The 25,099-nt window shown below is 45.4% G+C and overlaps 1 protein-coding gene across 2 annotated transcripts in view; it reads right to left on the minus strand.

Annotated features, from left to right (window-relative positions):
* Positions 1 to 578: 578 nt before the first annotated feature.
* Positions 579 to 25,099, minus strand: part of zfhx2 (zinc finger homeobox 2) — a 32,427-nt gene continuing 7,906 nt past the window's right edge. For both annotated transcript variants that reach the window (XM_084326566.1, XM_084326565.1), the window contains exons 3-5: positions 17,684 to 17,744; positions 7,226 to 11,448; positions 579 to 3,442 (exon numbers count right to left, since the gene is read on the minus strand). In XM_084326566.1, the coding sequence (XP_084182692.1) occupies positions 3,029 to 3,442; positions 7,226 to 11,448; positions 17,684 to 17,744 (4,698 nt within the window). In that variant the 3' untranslated portion in view covers positions 579 to 3,028. The remainder of the gene's footprint in view (positions 3,443 to 7,225; positions 11,449 to 17,683; positions 17,745 to 25,099) is intronic.

Below are 25,099 nucleotides of genomic sequence, written 5' to 3' on the forward strand. Positions count from 1 at the left end.
ACAGTTCTATTAGTAGCTTGTGTAGAAACGGTGGCCCGACTCGTGCCAAGCCGTGGGATGTCCGTTTGCATTTAGGAACACCTCTCCCGCTCTCTGTCGACCTCAAGATTGCTTTTTGGTTTTTTTTCAAATGACAGAAAGCAAAAAGGGAGGATAAACTTTGGAATATCAGTTTTTTTTTCTTAATATATTTCTTTACAAAAAAGTTCAAATTTTTTAGTTTTGCATGTTGTTAAAACTATCGATAGTAACATTAATAACAATAATATACAACTTAAAAACTGAAGGAGAAAAACGTCTTTAGTATTTCTTGCGTCCTTCAAAAAAACAGCACCTTCTTATTAGCTCTCAGTCCAAGCATTTTATATTTCCCAATTTTGCTTCCTAGTCTAGAGTACCCATAGTCACATAAGGCTACTGGAAAGTCAAGACGCCCTCTCCCTCCCTCGTCATGGTTTCCAGACATGTTGCATCTCGTTTCCCAGCACGTACAAGACCAGAATTAGCAATTATGTTTCAAGACAAAACTGAACCAAAAACAAAAAGGAAAATGAAAATAAAAACAAAGACCCCCCCCCCCCCCCCCCAAACCCTACACCCATAACATCTCCAGATGGCTGAGTTTCACTAAAAGCCAGGAAGTGATCCTGGGTTATATTATTTGCTTGTAAATGACTTAGATCTGTGTAGATATTAATCAATAAAAACAAGAAGAGCAAAGTAATTTCTTCCGCTTCACACACACAAGAATTCATGACAAAAGAAAAACACAACCGTATGATAATGGGCAGGACTTGGAACAGAACAGACTCCTTACCGGACATGGGATTCAAATAGTACATTTCCATACATTTCATGAGGAGCACCCAATCTAGATTTATTTGGCGAGAGATGTTTACACTTTTTAAGGCCGTCATCATGTTATCTGGCACACTCCGCCTCCAGCAGTTCATATATTTGGAGCCGTTTTGATATATTCACGCCTGCTTCTCACTCAACTGTAAGATCACACCCAACGCACCTTGTCAATAGACTGTGGGTGAAGATGAAAAAATAAAATAAAAAATTCAAATTATATTAAATTGATGTGGCTTAACATTAATAAAAAAGGTGCCATTTGTAAATAGTTTAGAATGAGGACCGAACACTAAACCACATACAAATAATGTGGAATAGGCAAAGAAAGAAAAATAAATCCGATAAGCTACAGTAGCATGAACGGCTGGTACCCACAAGCTTCAAGATATCCAGTTTCCCATTATATTCCCTCCATCTTCATTCTGGCTTTAAAATACAGCCTGCCACAAACTCACAAAGACAGTGATGCTGGCCCTATCACCGTTTCATCATTATGGTTTCAATGGGCCAGCAAAAGAGGGGAGGGGGGGCTTCTCTGTACTTCCTCAAAATCTGAGCCACCTGTGTGGCGCAGCTATTCCTGTGAGCCCATCACGGTCGACCATCGCCCAGCTGGCCACACCATCACCCAGGAAATGCTAACCGCTAACGTGAACTGCTAACGTGAAACTTGTATTATAAGTTGATACATCTAGTGATCCATGCATGAAAACAATAAATTGCTTAAGCTATAAATATAAGATTGTGTAAGCCAAGAAGCGTTAGGGTGAAACTAATCTTTGGCGAAGCGTTTAGGTGGGAAAAGATCAAGTTGACCGGCTCAGGGGAAGACGTGAGGAGGGGAACGAGGGCCAGGGTATATATACACATCCTTGCCTTTCAACGAGGGCAAAGGTGTAGGGTCGTTTATTCAATATCTTTGGGGGAAAACCCATACCAAACAAATTGCTATTCAATATATAACATTTTTAAAGTGTTAAAAACACGTGTGGAGATCTTTAATATAAAACCGGCTGACTTCAGTCTTTGGGAGCTTGTAATGTAGCGGGCTCAATGCTAAAGATAAGAGATATCATTGGAAAATAGAGATCTTAAGGAATTAGGTACCAGTTTGTGCTGGTATGATGCAAGAATGTAATTTAATTGGAGAGTCTAAATGGTTGGTGTATTGGGGGGGGTGTATGTGGTTTGGTGTACACGGTCCTCATTCCAAACAACTTAAAATCGTACAAATACCACCTTTAAGACATCCGACACGCACCTTGTGTCTTTTCGTAACAAGTCAGACACTGCATTAGAATGCTTCCATTCTATGTAAAATGTGTCAAAGTGCTGTATGCTAAGAGTCCACCATAATCCGCCTTGCTTTCCGTCCCCGTCTATTTGGATTGTCATGAAAACAGTGAAGATAAACACAGAGATGGGGATAATAGCGACAGCCCTATTCTCATTAAGGAGTACCTTTTGAAATCCCAAGTGAATAGACAACATACGCTGCTCGTTCAGACCACTCTCAATCCTCTACCAAATTAAAACGGTGATTACAGTCAATAACAGTTTCTCCGCCCTCTCCCAACGGTTCAGTCCAATTGTATTGAATCCAAGCAATCCTCGCAATAAAAGAGAAACTGGATATAAGGAGCAATTATCTTCACGGGAGCAAATGGGGAGATATTGATGCAAAGATTTGACGTTGTCCTGAATATGTCAAACGGCCACTTCCAAAGAGAAGAATCATACATTTTGCATTAGTCGTCAGGGTTGTAGGATAGTACACAAGCATGGCGAGCTGAGTAACTTTCAGAAAGGAGATGGTGATCAGGTGAGGAAGGTAATATAGAACCACAGGCCTAGGACCAAAATATTAGGGGATTGGTGGTGGGGGGGGGGGGGGGGGCAGGTTCATCTCAGGGACAGGTTCATGAAACGTGAATGTGGCAAAATGTCAGTTTAGATCCAAGTGAACTCTACAGGTAATGTCAGACGGGCGAGAGACACTCCCAGTCAGTGAGAGGGAACAAGGGAATAGCGGGTGCAGGGAGAGAGCCCCGTCAAAAACTAAATAATAGCTTTTGAGGATTAGTGCTCAAATTTCATGTTTATTAAAATCTGGTGGAGCCCCAAACGGGTCCAGAAAGAGTCAGTTCCAGACCCAGTCTGACCCCGAGCTTTAGCTGGTACTGGTGGCCGTGGTCGACGGTGGCGGTGGGAGCGACGCGACGGCGACCGCCTCCCCACCAGAACTAGGAGTGACCTGTGAAACGGCACCGGCTCCACTGCTACCGTTTCCGTTCTTGTTGACCAGCGTCGCAGGCTGGCCAAAGTTAGTGGTTCTCAGAGTGGCCAGGTGGCGCGGGGAGAAGACGTGGGCCCTGGCCGCGGCCCGGGACTCGAACGTGACGTTGCAGGCCTTGCACCGGCCCGTCAGGAGCTCCTTGGCCGGCTGGCCCGCCGCGGGAGGGGCGTTGGGTTCGATGACCGTCAGCTGGACCGGTTTGGGCAAGATGGGACGGTTGGCTCTAAGAGCGCTGTACTGCAGGTAGCTGCCTGAGCTCATGTCCACCTTCTCACCAGACAGAGGAGGCTGGGAAAGGAGAGAGAGAAGGGAGCAGGGAGAGAGCAGGGAGAGAGAGAAGGGAGCAGGGAGAGAGCAGGGAGAGAGAGAAGGGAGCAGGGAGAGAGAGAAGGGAGCAGGGAGAGAGCAGGGAGAGAGAGAAGGGAGCAGGGAGAGAGAGAAGGGAGCAGGGAGAGAGCAGGGAGAGAGAGAAGGGAGCAGGGAGAGAGCAGGGAGAGAGAGAAGGGAGCAGGGAGAGAGCGAAGGGAGCAGGGAGAGAGAGAAGGGAGCAGGGAGAGAGAGAAGGGAGCAGGGAGAGAGCAAGGAGAGATAGAAGGGAGCAGGGAGAGAGAGAAGGGAGCAGGGAGAGAGAAGGGAGCAGGGAGAGAGCAAGGAGAGATAGAAGGGAGCAGGGAGAGAGCAAGGAGAGATAGAAGGGAGCAGGGAGAGAGAGAAGGGAGCAGGGAGAGAGAAGGGAGAGAGCAAGGAGAGATAGAAGGGAGCAGGGAGAGAGCGAAGGGAGAGAGAGAAGGGAGCAGGGAGAGAGCAGGGAGCAGGAAGAGAGCAAGGAGAGATAGAAGGGAGCAGGGAGAGAGCGAAGGGAGAGAGAGAAGGGAGCAGGGAGAGAGCGAAGGGAGAGAGAGAAGGGAGCAGGGAGAGAGCAGGGAGCAGGAAGAGAGCAAGGAGAGATAGAAGGGAGCAGGGAGAGAGCGAAGGGAGAGAGAGAAGGGAGCAGGGAGAGAGCAGGGAGCAGGAAGAGAGCAAGGAGAGATAGAAGAGAGCAGGGAGAGGGAGAAGGGAGCAGGGAGAGAGCAAGGAGAGATAGAAGGGAGCAGGGAGAGAGCGAAGGGAGCAGGGAGAGAGAGAAGGGAGCGAGAAGGGAGCAGGGAGAGAGCAAGGAGAGATAGAAGGGAGCAGGGAGAGAGCAAGGAGAGATAGAAGGGAGCAGGGAGAGAGAAGGGAGCAGGGAGAGAGCAAGGAGAGATAGAAGGGAGCAGGGAGACAGCATGGCGACGGAGACAGAGAGAGAGCATGGAGACAAGAGAGAAGGGAGCAGGGAGACAGAAGGGATCAGGGAGAGAGCAGGGAGACAGAGAGAAGGGAGCAGAGAAAGAGCATGGAGACAAGAGAAGGGAGACAGAGAGAAGGGAGCAGAGAGCATGGAGACAGAGAAGGGAGCAGGGAGAGAGCATGGAGACAGAGCGAAGGGAGCAGGGAGACGGAGAAGGGAGCAGGGAGACAGAGAAGGGAGCAGGGAGACAGAGAAGGGAGCAGGGAGAGAGCATGGAGACAGAGCGAAGGGAGCAGGGAGACAGAGAGAAGGGAGCAGGGAGACAAAGAGAAGGGAGCAGGGAGACGGAGAGAAGGGAGCAGGGAGACGGAGATAATTGAGCAGGGAGAGAGAAAGAGATCATGGACAGAGAGAAGGGAGAGCATGGAGACAGAGAGAGAGGGAGCAGGGAGGGAGAGAGAGAAGGGAGCAGAGAAAGAGTATTGAGACAAGAGAGAAGGGAGCAGGGAGGGAGAGCATGGAGACACAGAGAGCGAGAGAGAGAGGGGGGGAGAGAGCATGGAAACGGAGAGAGCAAGATAGCAGGGAGACCGATGAGAGAAGGAAAGACATTGAGACGGATGGACAGAATAAGGGGCATAGAAGAGAGTCAAGAGTTAAAGAGTTAAACACACCATCAAAACAAAAGCTATGTATAGGCTATGCATTTCAATTGGGCAGACATATAACACAATAAACTCATTATTTGCTAGACATGCACTGATGCACATTAAATCAAACTGGCCTATACAGAACACACAATGGTTCACAGGTTAAACTTTAGAGCCGTAGTCTTGTGACAAGAAGGTTCACAGGTTAAACTTTAGAGCAGTAGTCTTGTGACAAGAAGGTTCACAGGTTAAACTTTAGAGCAGTAGTCTTGTGACCAGAAGGTTCACAATCACAGGTGCATCATTTAATTGCCAACATCCTTCGCCATCACATCAACCATATCAATCATGCCGTTTTTCGACTGACTTGGGTTATTTTTTCAAAATAAACGCTTCTCTTTAGCCCGCTTAACTTTGCAAGTTGCCGTCGCTCGTGTTTTCCCCCCTCGCTTATTGTCCAGACACACAGGTAGTCACTTCCTCGTCAGTAGTAGTCTTGTGACCAGAAGGGTCACAGGTTAAACTTTAGAGCAGTAGTCTTGTGACCAGAAGGGTCACAGGTTAAACTTTAGAGCAGTAGTCTCGTCATCGCTAGATCTTCTTTAAAAAAATAAAATAATAAACATTCTTTATTTCCACATATTTCTATTGTGTTGTGAGGTTATTTGTGATGCAGGCTCCGGTGGGTAAGACGCAGAGGAAAAGACTAATTACAATGCCAGAAGTGCGGTGTGCTATTGTGTGTTTGGGAACATCAATTCAAGGGTTAGGAAGCCTGTATTATATTGTGGTGAGCCGCCACAAAAGAAAAATTATAGAAAATATTGCCATTGGTCTCATTTGGTATGGCTCCAGTGTGGTTAAGTGAGATGACATCTTTGGTTAACTAAACAATGTGATTAATGGGCACATTGGCGAAACAAATACTTTAAGCCACAAAAATCAATTCACACAATCATAAAACAAGTACTTGTTCCAACCTATATTGAAAGGCAAAGATGCTGCCACACTGTAGGCATGGATGAGATACTGATGTGATTTCTGGCATTTTGTGTATAAAATGTTTAGAAAATGTGAACTCTAAAGTTATACCCTAATAAAAAAATAATTATAAAAGAGATGGGGTGAGGGATTTAGGTAAAACAAAAACGTACTTGATTTACAATTAAGGTTTAAATTATATTTTATCACGTCTTATTAGTGCACACAAGTGATTATGTGGGAAACTAATAAAACATCAGTGCTTTCTACTAGGTGTATGGTGGCCCACAAAAAAAAAACTAGTTTCCCAAATCAACACAATGACACATTGTGCCATGTGTCTGAAATGTCCAACTACTGCTGCCGTTTCTATGCGTCTTAACTCTTAACGCAACACGGTCTCATCAGAAAATGTAAGTACTAATTGACCACAAGAAGAAAGGTATGTTATGTTATAGCCATAAGTAATATTTAAGCAATACTACATGAGAAGCCGTGGTATGTCATGAATATTGCCACGGCTGTGATGCGCCTGCACTGCCTGCAGGCACGAGAGCAAAGCTCGAGTCACATCACAGCCGTGGCAATATTCATGACATGCCATGGCTTCGAGTGTATTATTGCTTTTATACAGCAGGTTGCCCCATCTGGAAAAATATAGGATGAATAGACAATTCTAGGGTCTTTTATATCGATTTCAGTTTCAGTGAACTTGGCGTAGAAAAATAGTTCCTAAAGATGTCTCGTTGCTATGGAATTTCAAATGGAGTAGGCCCATCAACAAGCTTGGCAACGCAAACTAATGACGTATTAGCCTAATGAAAGCGAAAGTCAGAGAAAGTCATCAGCACCTTGGGGGATCAGAACCTTGGAAAGTTCCTCTTTATCTATCCACTCGTTTATGGCAAGCACTCGACTAAACACATTTTCTATTGGCTGATCAGCCTGGCATTCGTGCGACATCATGTCTGGAATAAACCAGGAAATAGCTAACGGCTAACAGTTGTTGTTGTCGTCGTCGTCGAAAATTGATAATAATCACAAGATACAATCGGTGCCGGATCTAACTAAATGGATTTATGGAGACACATTTATGGAAAGTTCGACCGACGGAATGTGCACAATCACCGTTTCCCTACATTCACTGTAATGCGTGTAGCCACGGCTTACCACTTTCTCCTGCTGAAGCCTCCAGCGTTTCTCCTTGGCTCTGGTGTTCTGGAACCAGATCTGCACCACCTTCAGCGGCAGCCCCAGCTCCGTGCCGATGGCCTCGCACTCCATGGCGTTCGGGTGGGCACAGGTCTCGTAGCAGGACTGCAGGATGGACAGCTGCGGGCAGGACAGGTGTGTACGCGGCCTGCGGCTGGTCGAGTGGTGCAGGAAGCTGCTCTCGGTGTGGATCGATTTGACCAGGGCTGGTGTGGTAGGGGGCGGAGCGGGGGGCAGCGCTTTTACGGGGACAGGGGTGTTGGGGCTCACCGGGGCGATGCTAGGGGTGGGGGGAGGAGGGATGGTGCGAGGAGGCGTGTGTGCAGGAAGAGCCAGCTGTTCCCTGGACAGCGTGTTGATTTTAAAGGGCCCCTTGTGCTTGTGGGCCCAGTAGTTGAGCCCGTTTTGTTTCTGTGACACCGCTGTAGCGACGGGAGACTTGTTGTTGATGGGCGTGATGGGCGTGGTGGGCAGTTTGGGCACCATGCGGTTAATGGTTCCTGGCCCCATCGTCACCTCCTTCTCACCGTCTTTCTCCTCGTCCGTCTTCTCCTCCTCACTTTCCTCTTCCAGCTTGCGCTTCAGGGTCGGGCGGGGGGCAATGGGGAGAGGTTCCTTGGGGGGAGCGGGGAGGATAGGGGCGTTGATTTTGGGAGCTATTTTGACCATGGTGAAGTTCTCTAGTTTGATCTTTGGCACTGCGGACACATTGCTGCTCATCAGAGAGACTGCAGTGGATGGGACAACCTCCTTGGGCTTGATGGGAACTTTGTTTAGGCTTTTCACCACTTCTGGTTTACCCATTTCCTTCACAGGGTCTTTTTCTGTCTTTATGAGGGTGCGGACTATCGGGGTGGCTGTGATGGATCCGGTATTATTGGTGCTTTGCTTATTAGAGAAAAGGGGTTTGGAGAGAGGCCAGGTGAACTTAATAAGAGGTTTGCCCACTGCTGCCAAGGTACCATCACTGATGAATCGGACCTCCCCCTTCCGTTCCCTCGCTCGCATGTTCTGAAACCAGATCTGGACCACTTTCTTCGGGAGGTGGACCCACTCAGAAATCTGTTCAAACTCGTGCTTCCCAGGGTTGGGATCTTTGAAGTAGCAGCCGTACAGGATGTCGAGCTGCTCCGCTCGGATGATGGTCCTGGAGCGCCTCATGTCTCTGTAACGCTTTCCTTTGTTCTTCCTCTGGTCCTTGTCCTTGTCCTTCTCCCTTTCCAGTAGCGTGGCATTCATCTTCTCCGCTGCCCTCATGTAAATACTAGACTTGTTCATGTTGTTGCAGTTGAACATGCCGCTGCTGTTGGAAGGAGTCGTGGTGCCAGGCTCGGGCTTCACCTGGACGACTATCAGACCTTTGGACGTGGGCCTCAGACCAAGCCCGTCCAGCAAACGCCCCTTCTGCAGTGACAGGGACGACGAGGAGGTGGAGGAGGAGGAAGAAGCCGATTTTGAATGGCTGTTTTTCCCCATGCTAAGATCCAAAGCCGACTCGCAGTCGCCGCCGTTGGAGAGGTAGCGCGAGGCGTGGCCGTGGGAGGAGAGATTCTGCGCACAGAGTGGGTCGGGGAAGCGGGTGATGTTGGGTGGGTTGGGATAGGGCGGCAGTTTGCTTCCATCCGCGAGCATGGAGGGAGGGAGAGAGAGAACGTATGGACTCAGGAACTGAGCGGGGAACGCTCCGAGGGACAGAGAAAGAGGGAGGGAGTGGAGAATGCCGCTGGGAAGACCTGGGTGGTTTATTGGGAGGGCCAGTGTGTTGGGTGGATCGCCTTGGGCCTCCAGCTCCAGATCCACGTCAGGGTCCTGTCTCTCCTTCTTAATCTCCACCTCCTCATATGCCCTCTTCCTCTTTTGTCTCCTTGCTCTCTGGCCTGCCGCGCCCTCTTCCTCCTCGTCCTCATCTTCAGCGTCGGAGAGGAACACCGTGGTGGAGCGCAGCACCTTGCCTCCCCCGAGGCCCTTGTCGCCCACCGGCTGCCTCTGCACCTCCTCTTTCACCGGGCTGTCCGGCGCCTCCCGCAAGGACCCGTTCAGACTTTCCTCGTCAGAAACGACGGCGGCGTACACCTCTTCGTTTTCCGAGTCGGACGTCAGACAGGAGTCTCCCTGGCTCTCTCTTCCCACCTCCCTCTCTCTCTTCTTCCATCTGCTGCTAGATAAATCCATGGCCTGACTACTGGAGGCCTCTGCGTCCTCCTCCTCCTCCTCCTGCTCCTCCTCCTCCTCCTCATCATCATCGTCCTCCTCGTCCTCCTCCTCCTCCACTATCATCAGGGAGCTTTCCTCCTCGTCATAGTCATTATCCACTCTGGTGTGCCGGGTGTCTCCTGCCATGTGCCTGTGTTCCAGCCCCAGGGCTCTCTGTCTCTCTTTGGTGAGTCGCGCGTGGCTCAGCCACCTGCGCACCGCGTCCTTGTGGAGCCCCACCTCCCTGCCCAGCGCCTCGCAGTCCTCACGGGGAGGACTCGCCGCGTCGGCCTCACTGCGGGACTCAAAGAAAGCCCAGAGGACCTCCGACTGAAAATCGGAAAGCACAGGCGGGCCGGGAGAAACGTGCCGCACCCTGGTCCGGCGGCGCTCGGGGGAAATTAAGGCGCGTTTGTAGGAACTGGACCTCGGGGGGGGGGACCTCGGGGTGCCCAGTGAGCCACACGGGCTTGTGCCCGCCTGTGATTTCTGTGGGGTAGAGTCTGGGCTGAGTGTGAGGTTCAGATTGACGGGACTGAGGCTGCAGTTACTGGGCACGGACGCAGAGGGCGAGAGGTTGTTATTGCGGAAGCTTTTGTCTGCGGCTAGGGGGGAGAGGTTCAGGCTAGCCGCCTTGTCGACTCCATCCAGACCCAGTTGATCTGTTGTGCTATCGCCATCCGCCTTCCCGGCGTCTCCAACTTTCGCCACCTTTAACGTTTTAGTTTCCGTTTTAAGACCCTGTGCAAACCCCTTACCGTCCTCCTCTCGCTCCGTTTCACAACTTTCTGCAGTCCAGCTGTCCGTGACTTCCCTCTTGACCGAGCTCTTCCCCTGAACCGTGTCACTTTCCTCCCGCTTCACCTGCTCCTCCGCACCCATAGCTCCCTCTTTTCGCTCCTCCAGGCGGGGGGCGTGTGCGGTGGCCTGGAGTCCCACGGCAGGCCACTGGTTCTGTAAGCTGCAGAGTCTTTGGGCCAGGAGGGCTTGCTGGGCCGCGTTGAGACCCAGCAAGGGCACACAGTGGGGCATGAGCTGTGTGGGCTGCCCGTCTGGGCGCTGCTGGTTCTGAGCCTGCAGGCCGTTCAGTATCAAGGGCATGAGCATGTGCGGCTGAGGCAGCAGCTGGGAGACGGCGGCGCCGGGAGCCGCGCCAGCCGCGAACACCGAGGGGAGGAGGGCGTGCGAGAGGGAGTTGGGGCCGGCCGTGAGCAGGGTGAGGAAGGCGGAGACGGCCTGAGCCGAAGCCACGGGGGAGGAGAGCAGGGAGGGGACCACCGCCGCCGACGCTTGGATGTGCTCCAAGTCTTTGGCGGTCAGCAGCAGGTTTCCAGGGGCAGCACAGTTGGTGGCGGCGACCGTCGTGACGGCCGCCGTGTGCAGAGGAAGACCGTTGCCGCTGGCCCCAGAAGCTCCGGCGGCGGCGCTGCTGGTGGCGTTGCCTGCGTTCCTGCTGCGGGTCTGGTGCAACACAGACTTCATATGGCTCTCGAGGGTGATGGCGTGGTTGTAGGAAACGCGACACGTGGCACACTGGTAGGGCTTGTTGGATATGTACGGCCGGGACAAGACGGGAACCGACGGAGCACCGTCCCCCCCCGGTTGTTTCGAGGAGCCTGTCGTCATCCTCTGAACGTGGGAAGCCGAGGTGTAGTGGACGCTCAGAGCCGTCTTGGTGGGGAAGTTCTCCAGGCAGGCGTTGCATTTGAACGGCCGCGCGTTATTCTCCACCGCGGCTGCGTTTGTATCCGTTCGCCTTTCATTCGCGTCTTGGGTTTCTACATTGGCTGCTGCGTTCTGCTGCTTGGGTGGTTGACTTCCCTCCTGCCCGGGCTGAGCTCCGCCCCTCGCCTGCTCCGCCGGGCCGTCTCTCTCTTCCTCCATCACTTTGTTTATGGGCTTCTGCGCTGCGTCCGACTCAGTAACAGGTTGGCAGGGTTGTGAGCTGGAGTCTTCACCATGCTTCAAGTCTTCTAAAGTGGCAGCATCTGATGAAAGGAAAAGAAAAACAGCATGTATCACTAAACAAACTGCTTCAACCAACTTTGATGATTGGAATCACATCCATAGTTGGGGTAAAACATTAAGAAAACCTACTATGAGTAAGACTAGTAGATGGTCTTGGATAGATAAATACAATAAAACAAATAATAATAAGAAAGTGATGACCCACTAGGTTAGAAAAGGTGATCACGGGCGCCCCAGTGGCGAACCACATAGCGCGCTCAGCCGCGACACGGGCAATCCGGGTTCGAACCCGTCGTTATTTCCCGAATGTCTTCCCCCCACTCTGTCTCCCATTTCTCCTCTGTCTCTCCCTACTGGACTGCCCAGTAGTAATAAAGCGATAAAACGAAAAGAAAAAAATAATATTAAAAAAATATATAAAAAAAAGGGTGATCACAAAAGGTTTACCAGTCACTTAATATTCTAATAAGAAACAATTTGAATAGTTTCATATCTTTAAGTCTATGTAGAAATATAAAATAACAAGAAAGAATATGTACAATATTTAGAATTCCATTAGAGATGTTTTAATAACTTATTGGCCACATTATTTATTAATGAGCAGTTTTTATTTATGAGCAGCAGTTCACCCCCACGCCATTTTTTTAAAACTCTACTTTCATGCCCCCTGTAGAATTAAAAGTTACTCTTCTGAAAAGGGACCAAATGGTTCTCTTCAAAAACGACATAAAATGATTCTATGTTGAAATAAATGTCCACTTTATTTCTTCATAAATATTTTATTCAACTTCAGTCATGATCATAACCACCAAATATTTAATTCATTTTAGAACTTTAACCCTTTAAATGCCAGTGTTAGTGTTAGCTAGAGACCATGAGTAACTATGCCAAAGTTACTCATAAAAGTAAAAAGGTACTGTATAGTTCAAGTCCCCTTGATAACACAGAAGCCAATGCAGACATCAATAGACCACTGCATCACTTCCGGTATTCTGAAATCATGGGGAGAAAATGCTACACAACTCTGCATGCACAGATTGCCCGCGGAGTCTCTCTGGATTGTCCAGAGATCTAGGTTTATCAATCTGCGCATACAGAGTTGGGGAGTATGTGCGAAAAAGTGACTATAGCTCAGCAGAGAAATTGCTGATCGACTTGGGATTGGTATCTCCGTGTTCAGGAGACTCAGGCGTATACAAGTCTATTGGATCATGTCTCCAGCACCCCCACAGCCGTAGTTACAACCACTTAATGTCAAGGTTCTCATCCACATTCATTCATTTTCTCCCCCCGCTCTCTCCCATGAGCTCAAGGTAACGCGGAAGTGCAATGGTCTACATCAGGGGTTCTCAAACTTATTTGTACTACAACCATTTTATTAATTTTTTTGGCGACCCCACACTTAATGTATCGCGTAAATTCAACGTGGAAATAAGGAATATCAAAATAAAAGCACACATTGTTGAACTTGATAATGCATATTTATTAGAAAACGAAATTACAGCACGGTTATCAATGCAATTAATGAATATTATCAACAAAAGCAACTGAATTGTTTCTGTATACACATTTATAAAACGAGGCATATTTAGCCAAAATATGTTGCCTGAAATGTATGCGTTCACATGTGCTTTGGCGGAGATCCACTTCTACTCTTGAGGCGAGATCTGTATTTACTTTTTATTAATGTCAGTGGCGAAAATCCGGCCTCACAGAGGTATGTTGATGCAAAGGGGACAAGCTTTCTCAGCGCAGCATTACACAACACTGAGTACTCGTTCCGGACTGATATCCAGAACTTTGCGAAGGCCTGTCCAGTGAACTTGGCTTTCAGTAGCTCGTCACACGAAAGACCAATGAGCGCTGCTGCCGCCTCCTGCTCAGACAGTGGGAGGCCTGCTGCGTCATGGTGGTCTAGCAGCTGGTTATGCGCAGAGCCCATTCCATTGCGGCCGACCGGCACCGCTTCTTACAACAAACCTATCCATTGCGAGTCCAGGTTACACACAAAAGACCAGACCCCCCCCTCCCGTGATTATACATGTGCAGGATGTAGTGAGATGTGTATTGTGCTAACCATCTGTAGTGTGGCAGTGAAAGGGTTAACTAGGGGTGGACCGATATGAAAATGTGCAGCCGATACCGATTGTTAAAATAACAGAATCGGCCGATACCGATATTTTTGGTGCCCTGGCATTTTTTTTTTTTTTTTTTTTTTTATAATAATAATCATTTTCAAAAAAAATAATCAAAAAGTTTTCTATTTTTATTATTATCCCTCTCTCATAGTACTGTATATTTGTATGTCTCTAAATGTTTTGATGAATTGAAAATGGAGGACCCTTATGTAAACAAGCCGAAAGTCTTTTTCTGGTCTTCATCCTCCAGTCTTAGCAGTTGTTGTATTGAGTGTACTGTACCCATTCTGCAATCTGTTAAAAGTTTTCAATCAATCAGACAAATAACATTCTTTCATATAACAAAAAATTATATTATTGTTTAAGAAAATGTTTTAGCCCTATGCTCGACTATTATTTTAGGCATAGCACAACAAATAAAATAAATAAAATGTATAAATTAAATATTAAACATGGGGCGGCTACGTGGTGCAGTGGGCAAGGCGCTCACCACGAATACTGGAGACTGGGCTCGAACAGGTTCGCCTCCCTGTTCGAGCCCAGCGCTCCACATTGCTTTCAGTTTAGCTGGTCGTCCGTACTAATACACATTGGCAGTATTAGGGGGTGGGAAACTGATGGGTGAGGATCGGGCATTGTGGACAGCGACTCCTACAGGTCGGTTGGTGCGCCTGCGCAGTAGAATCAGGAAGTGATGGGGGCGGCGCCCCTCCAAAGCGCAGACCCCTGACGCTGAAAGATCACGCCGCGCAGGTGAAAAGATGCGACTGCTGTTACCTCGAATATCGGAGGGGACTCGTGCTATGTATGACTTAGTCCACATTGCAGCCGGCTTGTGGGAGGCAAGAAACAGCGTTCGAAACAGGGGAGGGTTGAATTGGATGATACGAAAAATTGGGATGGGAGAAAAATTGAAAATGGGAGAAAAAGTGGATCAATTTTCTTTTTTATATTAAACATTATACATGTCTCTTTTTGTGTTACAAATTGTGTAGTGGCGAGAGATGAGTCGGAGACGGTGGCTCGAGGCAGAGCGAATAGCATTTATTAAGCACAGAAATACAACATGCTACTGCTACGTTGCTTGCAGTCAACTGACGGACTCCGAGAGAATTGCTGAATACATATATACATACACAACTGTTCTAGAACATTGGTCATGACATCATACGGTGACATCACCCATGTTCTAGAACGTTCGGCTATGACATGACCACAAATGTTCCAGAATGTTCGATGTTCTAGAATGTTCGGCTATGACATCATCACAAATGTTCCAGAATGTTCGAGTGGAAGTAATGTTCCTAACAATAGTCGGAGGTTTGGGTTCTTACATATCTCAACGTGATTTATCTAGAAATATCTACAGCAAGAACTCTAGGTGTCAGTGAAACCAAAATTGCAATGTGGTTAGAAGTGGTGGAGAGAATAAAATCTAGCATATGAATAGTAGTGCCTAGTTAGGAGTGAATGATAATGGATGGATTATCCAAGTGGGGGTCCGGGGGGGGGGGGGGGGAGCGAGCGAGCGCATATGTATGTAGGGTATTAGATAGCAAGTATTAGGTGTATATCTCGTATGCTACATTTTTTTAAATGGTGATTTCATTGGATGTGTACTGTTAATTAATGCTTGTATATCTAATTGTATGTTATGTTTAAAAAATAATAAAAAAACAAACAAAAAAGTATCGTTGTACACGACTGCGACGCCACACAAAACATTAATAAGGCTATGCCTATGCTGCTATGACTAATGTGTTACCAAGTTGGCTAATTTAATTGTAATCATCTGCTTTTGTAGGTGCATTGTCTGATATAATTATAAATTAAATATAATATAATTGTTTGCTTGATAGACAAAGATTGCAACATAATGTCATGTTGGCTGTGAGAGCAGCCCCACTGCACCCAGGCAGCGCAGCCGAGTGAAACCTTGTTGGCTCGAAAGGGGCTACTTAATTAATTAATCCAATCCACTTTATTTATAGAGCACATTTAAAAACAACAAAGTTTACCAAAGTGCTGTACAAGTCCCACAACACAAGATTAAAAAAATAATAATAAAAAATCTTTTCCTTTTTTCCCCGAAGCTTCGAATTAAAATCAAAGCTCGGCCCCGAAGCTTCGATTGCCAAAAAAAGCTTCGAAGGTCAGCCCTAATTTCACACTAGAAATGAATACACATAACTTTGAACAAGAACATGTTTATTTTTCAACAAAACAAAAAGAAAACCTTTAAACGTGTGTGTGTGTGTTCAGTTATATTAACAGGAGTGTATGTGTGTGGTATCTGCAAATGTGCCTTCTACACTTGCAGCAGGCGCTAGTGGCCTTCTTTCTCTTGGTGGTGCACTGCACACATAGTCGCCTTATTCTTGGGGTTCTGGAGGGCCCTGGATCTCGACTGGCACTGGTCTGCCCTGGTGCTTGGACCCAGCACTGGTGACTCCACAGATGCAGCAACGATAGCGCCTCCCCTACAGACCAAGAGTCGCTGCCATGGTGGCTGAAGCACCAAGGCAGACCAGTGCCAGTGGATCCACGGCCGTCCAGAACCCCAAGAATAAGGCCACTACCACACACGTTTGATGGTTTTGTTTGAAGGTTTGTTGTTGCATTTAATTGTAAATTAAATGTTCTTGTTCAAAGTGACGCTGTATTAATTTCTAGTGTGAAATAAGTTTCCTCATTATACTTTTCCGTCAAGCCAACTGAAGAGACCCAAGTTGATCGCCGGCCCTCAGAACAGCGTGGATTATGTATTTCCAGTACCCAAAGCTGAATCAATAAACGCGATCGATATTTGGAATGGCGATCAGGAATTGGAATAATCTTTTAGGATAACATCTGAGGTAAGGAATCTATTTTACCAGTCTTGGGGTAATCGGAGCTTTTTTCACAGATATATCAACGTGTCCCATATGTGTGTGTGTGTGTGTGTGTGTGTGTGTGTGTGTGTGTGTGTGTGTGTGTGTGTGTGTGTGTGTGTGTGTGTGTGTGTGTGTGTGTGTGTGTGTGTGTGTGTGTGTGTGTGTGTTTGTGTGTGTGCGTGTGTGTGTGTGCGCGTGTGTGTGTGTGTGTGTGCTCGCTGATCAGGAAATGAGAATATACTTTTCAGATCGCTTCTATAGCGTGCATAAATACACATATACTATCGATAATCTAGTGTTTATTTGAAAACGATTCATAAATAGGCCGAAAAATTACAACGTCTGTGTATGCCAGAATATTCCAGTAAATGCCGTTTATCACGGAATCTATATATTTTCCTGAAAAACGAGGGCTTTTCAAAATGCTATCAAACGGAAATGAACCGATTAAAAAACAATCAGTTTCGACAATGTTGACTGCAAACAAGTCATTGATAAGCGACGGGCAGATTAGACACATAGCCATAATTTAAGACAGAGATTATGCGTTCACAACGCTATCATTGAAGTGGGTGCTGGCATTTAACCACGTTTTACCATGTTCACCAGTGGTAATCAAAGTGTTAAGAGGTGATGTTACCAGATCATGGGAGCAGGGGGTTCATATTGATGTCTGCATTGGCCTCTGTGTTATCAAGGGGACTTGAACTATACAGTACCTTTTTACTTTATGAGTAACTTTGGCATAGTTACTCATGGTCTCCAACACTAACACTGGCATTTAAAGGGTTACAATTCTGAGATGAATTGAATATTTGGTAGTTATGATCATGACTGAAATTGAATAAAAGATTTATGGGGGAAAAAAAGTGGAACATTATATCAACATAATATATTTTTAAGAGGACCATTTACCGTAGTCCCTTTTCAGAAGAGTGAATATATTTTTTTTTTAATCCGACATTACAAAAAAATACACGAAATCCACCAAAATCAGTGTTGTTGTTAATCATTGACATATGCTACCCTGTAATAATCCCCCTCAGAAAAAAGACCATTTGGAGTGTAACACTTTAGCTTTCAGACACAAGGGTTAATACAATGGAGCTGAATGGCACTTGTATAAAATACACATTTGAAAAACTCAAAAAGCTATTTTCCCTTTCCTGAAACCATGACCCGGTTACTCAAGATAATCCACAGACCTTGATGTGACACACACACTCACTCACTCACTCACTCACCCTTGGCTTTCTGTAAATCGGTGTCCTCATCCTCTCCACTAGCACACCGTTTTTGGACAGCCTGTTATAGCAAAGGGAAGAGAATCAATAAATCCAGTCAGCAAAACGGAGTATATGGAGCAGGAGTTCTTCAACTTATCCAGCCTGGATGCACCCAAGCTGAGTAAATGAAGTCTGGGCCTGCAACACAAGATCATTAAAGGAACACGCCAACATTTTGGTAAATTAGCTTACAGTCTTCTCCAGAGAGAGACAAGAAGATAGATACACGTTCCCTCTCTGTGCGTTCAGTAGAAAGCTATCTGGCTGCACGTTAGCCTAGCTTAGCACAATGAAGGAAGCGGACAGTGCCGGTTAGCCTAGGCATTGTCCAACTAACACCTCTCCCGAAGATGGTAAGCTAATTTCCCAAAATGTTGGCATGTTCCTTTCACACATACCAGCCAGTACTCTCGCGTCTTGTGGGGACCCACAGAAACTGGACCACAACTTATTCGGGGTCCCCATTACCCAAACGTTTAATTAATACTGGTACGGCAGACACTTTACGAAGAATCTTCCCTCTTGTTTTGACACGGGGGTGAATGTTATCCAGCAGTAAGGCAAACTAGTGCCAAGTTGGGGCGTGACTCATTTGATGCACTGCTATAATATTACACATAGCAAGCTGTCCTGGTCTCTAATTTGCCAATTGCCCTCAAGGCATAAATTAAGTTGTATTCCATATCGTTATTATCCATTTTATCCTCATCTGTAAAAGATCCACGAAGGCACCCGTTCATCTAGGTTAATAAATGGCCGCAACCCACATACAAATTTTTGTCTGTCTTTTTAGAGAGCCATATGAAATCCGCATTCAGGGAATCGCGGAATTGACCAATACAAATGGAATAAACTGTCAAATGTGGAATATTGCAGAATTTGCCCTAATCTGGACTGAAATTCCATGTTCGAGGGAACATGGAACGTTTGGTGCAAAGCAAACATGAGCGGGGACGCTACAGAGTGTTACACACAACACGCAGCAATGTCCAAGCGTCTAGCTGCTTCGGTGTTAACGTCGGAAGAAATTCCACACTAAGCCCTAAATTCAGAGCAGCGCAGTATCCTAATGACTTTTATGCCTCAGGCGATAAGGTGTTTTGCAAATTCTGTCAACATACCGTGGACTGGATCCGCAAAAACGCATGCGAAGATCACTTTTAGTCTCCAAAAGCCATGTCAGGAACAAGGAAAAACACTGCTTCCCAAAACTCACCAACTCTCTAACGATGATCACAATAGATACAGCTAGAGGGCGAGGCTAATCACTGACACTATTGTGATTAAATAGCTATGTAATGTTACAGTACATAGGACTATAGATGGAAATGATAGCTTCTTGCCAAATCTGGTGCACCCATCTATTTGCAAATGATCGTCAGTACACACGGTCCTTTATAAACTAAAGGTACATAAATTATGCATTACTATATTTCATCACAATATAATAGATATAGCTAGGCTACTGCCATTGTGATAATGTCAGTAGTAGCTAGCTAGCTGTATCGACTGTTTACACTTGAAATGTGTATTTAAATTTTGTGTGCATTTTAATTTTGTCACTATTATTTGAAAAATATTGTTGCAGCACTTAAAACAATTAAATGAACTGTTATAGCTTATTAAATTGTGGACATTTATTCATTCCCACTTATTAGACACTATTTCTGATGGTAAAATTAGCGTAAGAAGCAATACAGAATTCTGGGGCGGCTACGTGGCGTAGTGGGCAAGGCGCTCGCCACGAATGACGGAGACGCTGGGCTTGCCTGTTCGAGCCCAGCGCTCCACATTGCTTTCAGTTTAGCTGGTCGTTCATACTAATTACACATTGGCCGTATTAGGGGGTGGGAAACTGATGGGTGGGGATCGGGCGTTGTGGACAGCGACTCCTACAGGTCGGTTGGTGCGCCTGCGCAGTAGAATCAGGAAGTGTCGGGGGCAGCGTGAGCCTCCCACGCGTTACTCCTCGCCACTGAGAGATCGAGCTGCGCAGGTGAAAAGATGCGACTGCTGTTACCTCAAGTACCGGAGGGGACTTGTGCCATGTATGACTTAGTCCACATTGCAGCCGGCTTGTGAGAGGCAAGAAACAGCGTTCGTGACAGGGGAGGGTTGAATTGGATGATACGAAATTGGGATGGGAGAATAATATAGAAAATGGGAGAAAAAGTGGATAAAAAAAAGACGCAATACAGAATTCTGAAATATTAAAATGGAATTTGGGAATAAATTAAATGGAATTTGGAAAGAATTTAAACAGATTTCATATGGCTCTAGGGGGGGGGGCTTTTAGGGGGAGATAGGTCAACATTAGATGCCACATCAGATTCAGATTCCTTTATTGTCACGTATTTTTCAGTACCTTACAGCAAGAAAGAGTGAAATTCAATAGGTTGTGGTCCCTCGACCATAGCAGCTTCCAAGAATATAAATACAATAACATTAGCATAGAATAAGAATAAAATAAGATAAAATGACTAGATTAAAGCTGGTTATATATACGGTTCTAAAAAGTGTGCGTGTAATGAGCAATGTGCAAATTTTTTGCAGTGTAAAATGCAATGTTTTAAATTTAAATAGCATAGAAGTGGTGACGTCATCTGAAATCTGAAGGTTCATTCGAGACGCAGCTCAGCACTGTGTCAAGTTTCTCTACATTTACATTCGGTCATATATAAAATATAAGGTTAGAGCGTATAAGGTTTACAGCAATATTATGAAATATAAGGTTAGAGCGTATAAGGTTTGGAGCGATGTTATGAAATATAAGGTTAGAGCGTATAAGGTTTAGAGCGATATTATGTGTCATAAGTTATTACAGCAATTGTTCTACCATTTGTTACAGATTTGTAAAAATGTTTGACCATTTGAAAAAGTGATAAACATCAAAAACACCCCATTAAATACACAAAGACCTTGAGGAACAATTGTGATTTCGTATAAAAAATATTTTGTAAGAATTGTATTTTTCGGCGATTGGATAGCAGGCACTTCTGTTCTGGAAATTACTCCATTATGGTATTTGTGATTAGTTTATTAAACTGTGAGGTCAAGGTTCATAAAATGGTCTCAGTACAATGAAATGGCTACTATGGGGACTAACATCATCACACATGAATACAAATGGGTTCAATGGATCCACAACAGTCTCAGATTTGGTTAGGGACGCCAGTATGCAGAAATAGTCAAAACACACCATTCTTTAGAACAGGTATTTTCTTTCAATTCCCCTGGACAAAATGTTGTGTAACTTTGGAGCATTATTTAGCCCCCTACCTGACAAGCTAGCATGACAGGGTTGGTACCAATGGATACAGTACCTTAAGTAGTCTAGTTTAATATGATGCCCGTACCTTCACTCTAGCTTTAAAACTAAGCCAACTACAGCCTCTGAAAGACAGTCCCGGCGATAGCAGCGGGTCTCAGGGGGTTAAAAACTGATTTATTGAGTTCTTACCAATCAGACTGGATTTCAAAATTTTGTAAGAATAAAAAATACATCCATATTTAATTACATTAGCAGCCATCTATCTGAATGGGTGGGTACATGGGTCTTGTACAAGTCACAATAAAATAGATCGATCTTTCAATACATAAATAGAATACAAGTAGAACCTCACTAACGTTCAAATGTTCTCAGTATCATTTGGAACTCAACCAAATCAAGGTCAACAGTAACACTGTACTTTATAATTAAGGCAGGTCACCTCGACAAATCACCAACATACACAGGTCCCCAACGCACCCCCCTGAAAACACAAATCTAGAATTCAATGTTTTGTGTGTTTATTTCATATTGATAAATCCATCTTTCATCACTAATTGTGCAACCAGTCTCTGCCAGCATCATTATTGACAAATGACTGTGAGGCGCCCATACATGCACTGCGATAGGACTAGGCGCTATAATCCATAATCATGGTACATGACAGTCACCTCAGTAACAATAAATTAAACCAATTAATTTTTTTAACCCCAGCACGCAAATACCACATTCTCCATCATGTTGGCTCTCCATCAACACATTTGTAATGTCGGTCTGTCAGTCAACGTGTTTGTTTTTTGTACATTCAGTTTAATTAAAAAGAAAAAAGGAGCACAAAATGAAAACGGCCTATGCACTGGAACTTAAGACTGCATTTACCCAACGGTCCTAACAGACCGATATGGGCAAAATTTGGTCGGTAAGCTATTCATAATGCCGGCAAACTATCGGGTTTATCGCCCAGCCCTACGACGCAACACCTTTCCACCAGAAACTGCTCCCACCTTGACCACACACACCTCCTGCGTAAAGCCCTGCAGATATTAACAACTGGTGTATATATTAGGGATGCCCCGATCGATCGGCCACCGATCGTTATCGGCCGATAATCAGTATAAATATGCGATCGGTGATCGGTGATAATGCTTTATTTTCGCAGATCGTCAAAACCGAGCTCACTCGCTGTCGCTGAGTTCTGTCTCAGACACCGGGTGGTGCGGCGTCTGCTCATCCCTCCAGCCCCTCCTGCACGCATGTAAACACGGGTCTAGTCTAGTGACACGGGAGGACGGCGTCTCCCTGAGCTAACGTTAGCTTAGCTACCGTTACAAAATGACCCAGTCAACTATTCACTTTTAGTTTAATACATGATGAGGCATTGTCTAACCGAACGGTATCTAGCCGGCCAGCTACCGATAGCTCCTGACATCAACAAACGCTCCAGCAAGTCTAGTAGAGACGTGTATGATACCTCAGCTAGCTCACGTTAGCGCAAGTTAGTTCACTGTTCAAAACGAAATGTCCCATTGAACTAAATAATTCACTGAGGCGTTGTATTAACGTTATATATCCGGCTAGCAGTAGCTACAGATAGCTCCTGATATCAATGTCTTATAACACTGATTCGATGCGTATTCGAGCTGAGGGCTTGCTCAACACAGTAACGTTATACCAATAGGGTCCAGCTGCAGCGCAGGAGAATCCTGGCCGTAGCTCGAGCCTACTCGAGTATAGGTCCAGCTGCAGCTCCGGAGAATCCTGGCCGTAGCTGGAGGCTACTAGAGTACACACAGACAGTGGAGCTTGTTGCGTGGTGGCGATGTCTCGCAGATAATACAAGTACAAGTCTAATTATATATTATATATATTTTATTAAAAAAAAAATTTATCAAAAACGATCGGTATCGGCCGATATGGCTCACGACGATCGGTGATCGGTATCGGTGGCAAAAAACGTGATCGGGGCATCCCTTTTTTAGTATATATATACACACATTAAAAAACACCTAATATTTGCAGTTAAAACATACTAAATCTATTCAAACTATGTTATAAATGCATAATTTACTCAATTGGAGCATTATGCTTTTCCATGACTTTTTCATCAGTGAAGAGGAGTTGTCACAGGCTGTAGAACGCAGGGCTGAAGAGCTAGATGTCATAGCTTCTAAAATTGAAGGTGGGTGTATCAGGCTCAGCCCCTCCCTTCCAACTGGAGCGTACTGCGACTGTAGAGTCCTGGCTCGTGAATAGTGGTTTAACCTCTTGCACCGGCCCGAAATCGGGCCATCATGGCAATGCACACAAGTCACGGCACTTTGCGAGCGCCTAGCGAAAACAATAAGTGAATTACACCTTAGAATGAAAGGCCATTCATACTCTGGGAGATACAGTATATGATAAATCCTAAAGAGACCTAAGAGAATTTTACGATCTCCCCAGCATGTCCTTCCTCTACTTACAACTAAGGTCAGGGCGCATGGGGTACCGTGGGCTCAAGCACTACACCCACACCCTTTTGTTAAGCTTATTACGGACAGAACAACAGCAAGAGGGTTTGTCTCAGATTTTTATACACTCTTAATTAAATCCACATAAAAACGTATCATTGGATACAGTCTGGCAAGGGGACATCCCGGAATTAGACCCAGAGTTTGACTGGGATGATATTTGGACTAATGTTACATTAGCCTCCCGCAACCCTAATCACCAGCAAATAATACATTTAAATTATATCCATAGGACCTATCTCACACCTAGGAAGCTGTATGCTATGGGACTGGTGGCCGACTCCCGGTGCACTTTGTGCACTCTGGGGACCACTGGCACTTATATGCACATGTTTTGGGATTGCCCACCAGTGGCTTGTTTTTGGAAAATCCTTGACAGCTAAACTTTCAAACATATCTAACTTGACAATCCCATTGACAGCAGCGACACTGCTCCTAAATGATATATCACTGTTACTGGCATCCATACAACAGAAAATAATCATTCTGGCGGGCGTTACTGCAGCCAAGAAGCCATGAGGTGGAAAGAACCTGAGAGGCTCACAATGATTAATTGGTCTCCGACACTGTTGGATATAATTTATATGGAAATCTCTACTGCACGGATGATTGGGGTTGGACAGGCCGGCATTGGACTTTGGGTCTCAGCGGCCGAGAGTGTAAAGGCCACAATCTAGCGGCGGAGCAGGGTTGGGGTGTTGGTCTTGGGGGGTCCTGGTCCTGGGGGAAGTTATGTTCTGTGTTTATTATTTTTGTTATTGCTAATGTCATTGTTGTTTAACTTATTATTGTGGTATTGTGAGGTCTTGTTAGTTATTTTTACTGTATTGTTGCGTTTGTCGTGTATAAAAAGAAATATCTAATAAAAAAAAATAATGAACGGCCATGGATGAGGAAATGGATTTGAATTTTCTTTTCGTCGGTTACTCTGACGTTTCTCAAAGACCCATTTCTGAACTAATTCTTGTAGGATTTGGACCTGTACTACATAAGACTTCAGGTAGAGCCATATGATATTTAATATTTCAGAATTCTGTATTTTGCTTTTTACGCTCCTTTTACCATCAGAAATAGTGTCTAATAAGTGGGAATGAATAAATGTCCACAATTTAATGAGATATAACAGTCCATTTAATGTTTTTAAGTGCTGCAACTCAGAAATAGTTACATTTTTCTCAAATATTGTGACAAAATAAAAATGCACACAAAATAAAGATACACATTTAAACAAAGTAAACAATGGATACAGCTAGCTACTACTGACATTATCACAATGTCAGTAGCCTATCTATTATATTGTGATGAAATATAGTAATGCATAATTTAGGCACCTTTAGTTTATTTTGTTTATAAAAGACAGTGTGTGTACTGACAATAATTTGCAAATAGATGAGTGCACCAGAAGAAGCTATCATTTCCATCTATAGTCCTATGTACTGTAACGTTACATAGCTATTTAATCACAATAGTACTGTCAGTGATTAGCCTCGCCCTCTAGCTGCATCTATTGTGATCACCAGGATCATCGTTAGAGAGCTGGTGTGTTTTGAAGCACAGTATTTTTCCTTGTTCCTGACATGGCTTTTGGAGAGTGAT

The sequence above is a fragment of the Notolepis coatsorum genome, assembly GCF_963971535.1.
Source record: "Notolepis coatsorum genome assembly, chromosome: 12".
NCBI lineage: Eukaryota > Metazoa > Chordata > Actinopteri > Aulopiformes > Paralepididae > Notolepis > Notolepis coatsorum.